The 9,369-nt window shown below is 45.0% G+C and overlaps 1 protein-coding gene across 13 annotated transcripts in view; it reads left to right on the top strand.

Annotated features, from left to right (window-relative positions):
- The first annotated feature begins 462 nt into the window (after positions 1-462).
- The window catches only part of fat1a (FAT atypical cadherin 1a), a 76,227-nt gene continuing 67,320 nt past the window's right edge, over positions 463-9,369 (top strand). For 12 of the 13 annotated variants that reach the window (XR_013077090.1, XR_013077092.1, XR_013077093.1 and 9 more), the window contains exons 1-2: positions 2,339-2,514; positions 4,052-7,341. Coding sequence is in view for 7 of the 13 variants with exons in the window: in XM_076728576.1 (XP_076584691.1) it covers positions 4,080-7,341 (3,262 nt within the window). In the remaining 6 variants the exon portion in view is untranslated. Of the gene's footprint in view, positions 814-2,338; positions 2,515-4,051; positions 7,342-9,369 lie in introns of those variants that run through there. The other variant, XM_076728573.1, reaches the window with a different exon arrangement.

Genomic DNA, 9,369 nt, shown 5'->3' with positions numbered 1-9,369 from the left:
AGGCAGATCCCGAGCTGTGCATGCATGGTATGAGAGAGGAATTCGTGACCTCAGAGCCATTTCTCAAGATGGAGGCGTCAGATCCTGGATGCCTTCAAAGAGATCTCATTTTCTCCTCATTTCAAACTTTGTGGTTTTTCAAGTGACTTTCAAGTGCTTTTGGTGTGGAAATTATAAGAAATGACCCTGTAATGAATGGTGTTTTAATGGCTTTTTTTTTTTTTAATTTAAGAAATGCATCACGTTGGGCTGCGCAGAAGGAGAAACTGCGCATCAGACTTAAAATTGACGTTTTAATTCATTCATGAGTGGGGTTTGTCTTTGTGACAGATAATCAGCAGATCTACAAAAACATATGGGCTGATAATCGAAGGCACCACTTTCACCTTCGGTTGAGGATGTGACTTCCTTTCACTCCGCCCCTCGGCAGCTCTGTCACTTCGAGACGAATGTAGGCAAGAAAATCACGACTTTGCCATTTCTTTTACTATTTTTTCCGTCTTCTTGCGCGCTCCTATCAGGGTTGCTATATTTCCGATATCACCTGAAGGCAGCAACAGAATGCAACTCCACCTGAACAGTTGGAGAGGAGAGGAGCGAGGCAAACCGTAGCATAAAGCCCCACTGTATGAAGCCACCAAGTGTGGTGACTGTGCTGTGCGCGAACAGAAGGCGCTGAGGGGACCGGAGAGGAAGAAGGTGACGGATTCTCACAAACTGAGAGATGCTCGCCAAAAATTATTTACCAAACGCTGCCAGGATTTATGTGAAGTGAAGTTTGGAGCGGCAGCCCGCGATCATCCAGCTGGTCTGGTGAGTGGCTTTGAGTAAATTTCAGAAGCGTCGGGCTCTTCATTTTGTTTCTAAGCATGACTTAAAACTTTGCGCACAAGTCGCGGCGTCTTTTCCAGAGCGGCGAATAAAAGTGAGTGTTCGTTTTTGACTTGCGCCAAACAACCAAAAGCACAAACGCGCACGCTTAGCGCACTCACACGCACATGCACGCATGCACGCGCACAGGCAGGAGCGGTACAAGTTGACAAGTTGTCAGAGCTGCATGCAGCACGGGCTTTCTGCAGGCGCACCAGCTGTATCGCTGCAGTCCGGGCAAGAGCAGTGAGACAGCGCCATCAATCGCATGGCAGCCACACTCCTGGGTTCCTTTAGAGGGAACGTGGTGCAGCTTTGGTCTGAGAGGCAGTCAGCATGACTGTGTGGGGAGGGGGGTTGATGGGATCAGCGCCTTCATGGCGAGTGTACCTCCACCATCAGTCACCCTGCTCCAATGCCAAAACACAAACCGTGGGACGCACTGCTGGGCACTATTTTTCCCTAGCATAACCCAGGCTATTAAAAAATAATTACATCAGTGAGAATAATGAGAAGAAGAAAATCTCCAGAATTAATGTTAAAACACATAAAATGCAACAAGGCGCGCGAGGAACTTTGCATTTGCAAGCATTATGAGTGTATTTATCATCATCAGAGAAGCCCTGAACTGCGATTTCACTCTCAAAGAGAGTTTAGCCACCTTTTTATGCTGACAACAAGAATATGATGCGAATTCACGGGTCATTTTTCAGCACAGCTAGCAAAAATAATTGTGTAATTGATCTTTACAGTGTTTGTCTGCTTATAGAACCAGCTTGAGGTCATGCTAAACTCGCCTTTTTTTGTTTGTTTGTTTGTTTATTTGTTTGTTTTAATTTCATTTTCTTTTTACAAAATAACCTCCTGACAGCCCAAAGTGGTTTGGGCTGCATCTGAATAGGTGACTATTGGATTAAGGTTAGTCCCATTTGTGCAGGGCAAGGTTTTGTCCTTTGTGAAGGAATCTCGCGTGTCGTGCCCTAACCTCCGGAGGACTTAGGTTATTTTATTTTTAGCTCATTGCAACAATAAGCGAAGATAAAATGCAGAGAAAACGACAGAATTCATGCAGGGAAAAAGTCACATCAGGGATTCACATAATCCTTCATCATCTCATGCACCCAACAGCAAAAATGTTCACAATGAGCAATTTGAGAAGAAAAAACAGCCAGCATCCTGCAATTAGGCCTATAGCCATGATCAACATGCTCCATTTAGAGTTTTAGTAGCAAATATTCTAGTGAAAGGACGCCCATAATAAAGAAAATGCTGCCTTGGGGCTATATGAGATTTAAGATTAATCTGATTTAGTCGCAGCCTTTTTGGGGATATTCTAGATAAATATAGGACACGGTCAATCAGAGCAGCTTGGTCCTGGGTCCAGAGCGGAGAGGTTCTCTCCTGCTGCCAGCCGGCCTGGAAGTAGATCCGGACGTGCGCAGCGCGGAGAGATACCGGGCAGCTCAGTGCGCGAGAGAAAGGGAAGCAGCGAGGGGCGAAAGGAGAGAGGGAGCCTGCCGCCGCCGCTGCTGTTGCTAGATGGAGTAACGGACAGGAGGCAAGTCCACGTATTACCATGCCGAGATTTGGACATCATAAACTACACGAAAAACCTCCTAACATGCGAGATTAATAGACGAAGAGGTATGTTAATAGTTGTTTTTGTGCCCGGTGGTCCTTTTCCGTCCGCGGCGTTTGGGCTTCGGCATCGTTGTAACGTTTAAAAAAGTTGAGGCAGGTTAGGTCGGCTATTGTGAGCGGCGAAAGAAACCGACCGCAGCAGCTCTCTGTGCCTCTGGAGAAGTTTAGCCTCAGCCAAAATGTCGGTTTTTGAGAACTCTTAAGGGTTTAATGTGTATTAACATTCATTCTGAGTTCAGTTTGTGCGTTGTTTTGCGTTGGGAAAAGTGTACGTTGAAGCGGCTTCAGCGCAGCGCTCGGCTGCCATCGTCTCGTGAAGTGAATGGCTTCAGTTGGGGGATGGGGTTGGAAATGAGGCAGTCTGGAGGCTCCTAACTTATTTTCTCAAGCATTTAGTTTTTTTTCTCAATGAAAACACCGACTAGAAGCTGCACAGGAACCGAATATATCAAACGCTAAATCCATTTGTATGTATGTGTAATAATGAACTCGAAGTTTTATTTAATTTTTTTCTTTTCTTTTCTTGTCTTTTTCTTTTTTTACAATGGTCGCCCCCAAGCAGATGGTTCTTTTGTACCTGCAGGCGATACTTTAAGATTTAAGGTGACTTTAGCTCGGCTCTGTCATTTATTAACTCCACATAAAGCATTAATAACTAAACCCCTCTCGGGTCATTTTGACACGCCAAAAGTAAATAATGTGTCTTTTACGACGAGCAGTCCTGCGCAGACATAGCAGCGTCTTGCTTTTATTTGTCTTTGTACGGACTCCCACGCAGCTCGGGACGCTGTAAAACGGCAGTGAACGAATGAATCTGCGATTTTAAAGCACTTCCAGAGTCATCTCCTCTGTTGTTTTAGCGGTTATTGTGGCTTGATGAGATAGGAAGGAGCGATCCTGTGCTTGGATTTTCTGTATCGGTGTTAGAGGCAGAAAGTCCAGCATTATTGAACCACAAGTTATTCAGTTGCACAGTTGCAGCTGCTTGTGCACATTGCATTTTAAAATCCCTCCTGTGTGGTCAGAAATCAAATAGAATTGCATTACATACACAAGTGAATGTGCAGTCTTATATTGAAAATAAATTTGCATGAGCAAGAAAGTGAAAGATTTCCATGTTTTTATGTGAAGAGATCTTTCTCCGAGCTCATTAAGCTGATGTTTTGGATAAATGAGGCTCATCTGTTATGAAGTGCACAGCGTTGGCATCTGGCACGGTGCAGACGTGGGAGCAGTGCAGGCTTAGATCTCATCACCTGACTGACTGCTTTATCTTATTTCCACATGGAACCTATTTAGCCATTTATCAGCCCAGCCATCGCTTGTTATGACATTAAAAGCAGTCTGGAAAGTGCACAGTGAAGAAAAGAATATAGTTTTTAGATGTTTCCATGGGGGGCGATAGTGGAAAATGATGATTTCACATGGTTATTTGCTGTTTTTATTATATTGCTTGTTATTGCTGTTAACTTTGAGCACTAACTGTATTTTGTGTGATAAAGTCGTATCATACTCACAGTCGCATTCTGTTTGTTTCCAGGTGGTTCTGTGAAGATCACGGTACGATAATGGGGAAGCACTTGGTTTCACTGCTCGTGCTGCTCCTGCAGCTCCTCTGTGGCTGCGCGGGGAACCAAAGGATGGTGAGGGCAGCCTCCATGCAATTTACCCACCCTGTTTACAATGCCACCATATATGAGAACTCTGCTGCTAAGACTTACTTAGAGAGTCACACCAAGATGGGGATCTATATCTCAGATCCATCCTGGGAGATACGGTACAAAATCATCTCTGGAGACAATGAGAACTTGTTCAAAGCAGAGGACTATCTGCTGGGAGATTTCAGTTTTTTGCGAATAAGGACCAAAGGAGGCAGCACAGCCATTCTAAACCGGGAGGTTAAAGACCACTACGTGCTGACTGTTAAAGCGTCAGAGAGGAGCAGTAACGTGGAGTGTCGCACTAGAGTTAAGGTGCAGGTACTGGACACCAATGATCTGAGGCCCCTCTTCTCACCAACGTCCTATAGCATCTCTCTGCCAGAGAACACGGCCATACGCACCAGTGTGGCCAAGGTCACAGCAACAGATGCAGACATCGGTACGAATGGAGAATACTACTATAGCTTCAGAGAGTGGACGGACATGTTTGCAGTTCATCCAACGAGCGGTGTGGTGACGCTGACCGGCAAACTTGACTTCTCTGAGACGAAGCTGTACGAGTTGGAGATCCTTGCAGTGGATAGAGGGATGAAGCTGTACGGCAGTAGCGGCTTCAGTAGCATGGCCAAACTCACAGTGAGGGTGGAGCAGGCCAACGAGCATGCGCCTGTAATCACCGCTGTCACCTTGGCCCCCTCAGATGCAGACCATGACCCCACTTATGCTATCGTTACAGTGGAAGATGGTGACCATGGACCAAATGGAGAGATAGCATCATTGAGTATTGTGGCCGGTGACCCCCTTCAGCAGTTCAAAGCTGTGAGAACCAGCCCTGGGAGCAAGGAGTACAAAATAAAAGCGGTCAAAGGCGTAGACTGGGACAGTCAGCCTTTTGGATATAACCTCACTTTACAGGCGAAGGACAAAGGCAGCCCCCCTCAATTTTCATCTGTTAAATTGGTACATGTCACTTCGGCACAGTTCAAAGTGGGCCCTCCTATATTTGAAAAGGCTGTTTACAGAGTCAATCTGAGTGAGTTTGCCCCCCTTCACACACCTGTCACTATGGTAACAGCCATGCCAAAGTATCCACAGCTAAAATATGCTTTTAGACACAAATCTGACAAGAACAGATTTACTATCAATCCGGATACCGGCTTGATCAGCACTACAGGACCAATCAGTGCTGATTTTGCTCCCCGATTTGAGCTAGATGTGATCACCACTGACAAAAAGGCATCAACAAAAGTGATCGTGGATGTGATTGATGTGAATAACAATGCACCTGAGTTCCAGCAGACATCTTACAAGGCCACCGTTGATGAGAACGTACCCACAGGGACCAGTGTGGTCACGGTTAAAGCCACTGATCTCGACAGAGGTGAGAACGGTTACGTGACCTACAGCATTACCAATCTGAGCCCTCAGCCATTTGTCATTGACTACTTCTCTGGTGTCATCAGTACCTCAGAGGTCCTAGATTATGAGCTCATGCCCAGGATTTACAGTCTCAAAGTCAGGGCATCAGACTGGGGATCCCCTTTCCGGAGGGAGGTGGAGGCATCAGTCACCATAACATTAAATAATCTGAATGACAATAAGCCCTTGTTTGAAAACGTGGACTGTGAAGTGACTGTGCCGAGAGACCACGGCGTGGGAGAGCAGATAACGACAGTGTCTGCCATAGATGCTGATGAACTGCAGCTAGTACGGTACAATATTAAAGCTGGTAATGATCTTGATCTGTTTGAACTGAACCCAAACTCTGGTGTGCTGTCACTGAAGCGCTCGCTGAGTGAGGGAGAAGCAGCTAAAGTGTCCCTGCATAGTTTACAAATCATTGCAACGGATGGCGAGCGTGAGACTCAGCCAATGATCATGAACATAACTGTCATCACAGCACGCAAGCCTGTCCAGTTGAAGTGTGTTGAGACTGGTGTTGCCACCATGTTGGCTGAAAAGCTACTTCAGGGCAGCAAAATCCACACGCAGACTGAGCTGGATGACAACTTAATGGACATTCACTCAGTCAACCGGTACTCTCCCCAGTTTGCAGAGTCTTTCCCCAGTGTTATTGAAGTTAAAGAGGACCTCCCTGTCGGGGCCAGAATTGTCCATTTAAGTGCCACGGACTCAGATAGTGGCTTCAACGGGAAACTTGTGTATGTTATTTCGGGAGGAGACACAGAAAGCCGCTTCGTAGTAGATATGGAGAGCGGCTGGCTTTTGGTTTATTCTCCTCTTGACAGGGAAACAACAGACTATTACACCCTCAACATCACAGTTTATGATCTTGGCATACCGCAGAAATCCTCATCTCGCCTATTGGGTGTTAAGATCCTTGATGCCAATGACAACAGCCCTCAATTCTTGCAAGACTCGTATTCAGTTGAAATAAGTGAGAGCACACCTGTCGGGACGGAAATCATCCAGGTGGATTCGACAGACAAGGATCAGGGAGATCACGGAGTTGTGAAGTATTCGATTGTGGGAGGCACGGATCATTTCGCGATCAATGAGGAGACCGGCGTGGTGACTGTGACGAAGCCGCTGGATCGCGAGCTCCATCCAGTTTACGTCTTGAAGATCGCAGCACGTGACCAGGCGGTGAACGAGCCTCAGTTAGTGTCCACTGTGCCACTTAAAATCACCTTGGAGGATGTGAATGATAACCCACCTAAATTTGTCCCCCCAAATTACCGCGTGAAGGTGAGGGAAGACCTTCCTGTCGGTACTGTAATTATGTGGCTGGAGGCTCATGATCCCGACATTGGACCTTCCAGTCAGGTACGATACAGCCTTATTGATAACGGAGATGGGAATTTTGAAGTAGACAAACTCAGCGGTGCCCTGCGGATCGTGCAGAATCTAGATTATGAGACCAAGCAGGTGTACAACCTGACAGCAAAAGCTAAAGACAAAGGGAAGCCCATGTCCTTGTCGTCAACCTGTTTCATTGAGGTGGATGTGGTGGACGTGAACGAGAACCTGTACAGGCCCGTGTTCCGATCGTTTGTGGAAAAGGGATTTATAAAAGAAGACGCACTTGTTGGGACTTCTGTGATGACTGTGACAGCTGAAGATGAAGACAACGGACGAGATGGAGAGATTCGATACTCCATCCGAGATGGATCCGGCCTTGGGATATTTACCATCGATGAGGAAACTGGTGAGTCTCTTTTCTCAGTGGCACTTTAGAGCAAAGTGAAGCTTGTGTTACTCTCTGAAATAGCGATGTGTCAGCTTGAAATAATTTGCATAAGGAAAGTTTGATGCTGCTTGAGTTTATTCAGTCATGTCACTGTGTGGAACGATGAGGAAAAGGGAATTGTGCATGGGACGGGTAAGGCTCCTGATTCCAGTCATTTTCCTTCTTCGGGGGAATTGACGGCAGGAACAGATGGACCAGCTGTCTCTCAGACCTGTATGGACATTCCTGAGTAGTTGCTGTGGTGCTAAGAAGATTCTGAGTGATTTCACCACCTCTTACTGCAGTCATGCTCTCACCATGTACATAAAATAGTTTTACCTTCTACCTGTAAAACATTCAAATATCGCTTAAACCAAAAAGTTTTTTATACCCACATCTTTTCAGTATACTGTACTGAGCGCAGGATGTGCATGCTTAATTATTTTGAAGAAAATATGTTAATACTGGCTCAGCTGCCCAGAATGATTTTAACAGCTGACTCAAATTAGCTCAAAATAAGCAGTCTGGAATTCCAGGAGTTCCTGCCCAAAACCTAGCAATCACCTGACTTGGATGTTTTGGCCTTGGCTCGCTGCCCTCCTTTTTAAACTTGGTAACCACATTCTCGGGTGGCTTAATGTGACTTTTTCCCTGATTTGAAATTTAATTTTTCCCTGCATTATACATATTTAATGTCTAAATGAGGCAGTGAAACTTAATGCATAATACATTGATTTCTCTTGGCACATGTAACCTTAAAGGTTTGTATCTACATTAGAGAGCTGGAAATGCAATTTATTAGTCTGCTGCTGACTTCAACTGTTGTGTAAGTGCTTTATATCTTTAGTTTAATGTTTATTACAAATCAGGTGTATGTGAATCATTCCATAAGTTGGCAGCATGTCTCCTCATCCCCTCCTCCTCATCTCCTCACTTGGTAAATTTAGCATGAGGAGATAAGCCTTTATGAAGAATCTGTCCTCCAGGCCTGTGTCAGCTGTGGTGTGTTTGTGATTGTTTCTGTGGTAGTGGTTGGATATTTGATTTGTAATAGGATTTAGTTTTATGAACAGAGACGCTTTGATATTTAAAACTTAAACTAGTTACTGTCTGTGCTCTCTTGGAAGAATTATAAGCGCTGCTCTGTGTTGTTTTAGTTCAGTTTCTTCCTATTTATGTATTCAGTTGACTGAAGAGGAAGTTTAATTGTGCAAGGAACAGTGCAGATTTAAAATTGACTGCAGTATTATAGTATTAGTTGTGGTGGAGCCTCATGCAGGCCAGCGGCTAGTCCATTTCTAACTCAAAATCTTGTGTCGGGTACAGACTCAGGGAGCCTGCTCTGATCTTCTTAATCCCAGAGGCCTCTATTAAGTGATTATCAGGAGGTGCAATGATAGGATTGTCCTGGGTTGGGTCCTGTTATTACGGATTACATCTGAGGTCAGTAGACAACTAAATACAGCCAAGGTGGTGATGCCCCTCCTATGATTTCACTAGATGAAGGGTGTGGTCTTTAAGAGTACCATATACATTTAGAAATTCTGCTTCTAAAAGGAAAATATAAGCATGGGTGCACACCCGGCTATATACTCAGTGCTGCAGCTGCATGTTGTGAATCTTAACCAGAATGTTTTAAAAATGGTTTAAAATTAGAAAACAAATGAAAAAGTGGTGCGAGGAAAAATGCCAGGAGCCACACACCTTCAGTTATGGAATTTGTGGGAAGGACTTAGGGAAGACTGTTCAAGTCTTTTCCTGTTTTACTCGACGCTTGTAATTCTAAACCCATGCAGTTCTGTTTGTTAAGAGTACATCAGCCTTACATGGTTTTATCTAGGTTGCAGTGTTTTGTTTGCTCTAGCACCACAGTATAAATCACTGTTCTTTCAGCTATTCCTCTTACAGTGGCATCCACAACAACACAGTACCAACAATACTACTTTGTGGGTTAGAGAGTGCTGCTGTGGAAAGCATTGGAGTCTGTGGTGGTTGATGCAAGAAGAC

The sequence above is a fragment of the Chaetodon auriga genome, chromosome 4 (assembly GCF_051107435.1).
Source record: "Chaetodon auriga isolate fChaAug3 chromosome 4, fChaAug3.hap1, whole genome shotgun sequence".
In the NCBI taxonomy this organism is placed as follows: Eukaryota; Metazoa; Chordata; class Actinopteri; order Chaetodontiformes; family Chaetodontidae; genus Chaetodon; species Chaetodon auriga.
The sequence above is the reverse complement of the archived record's forward strand: the minus strand, read 5'-3'. Positions and strand labels throughout refer to the sequence as shown.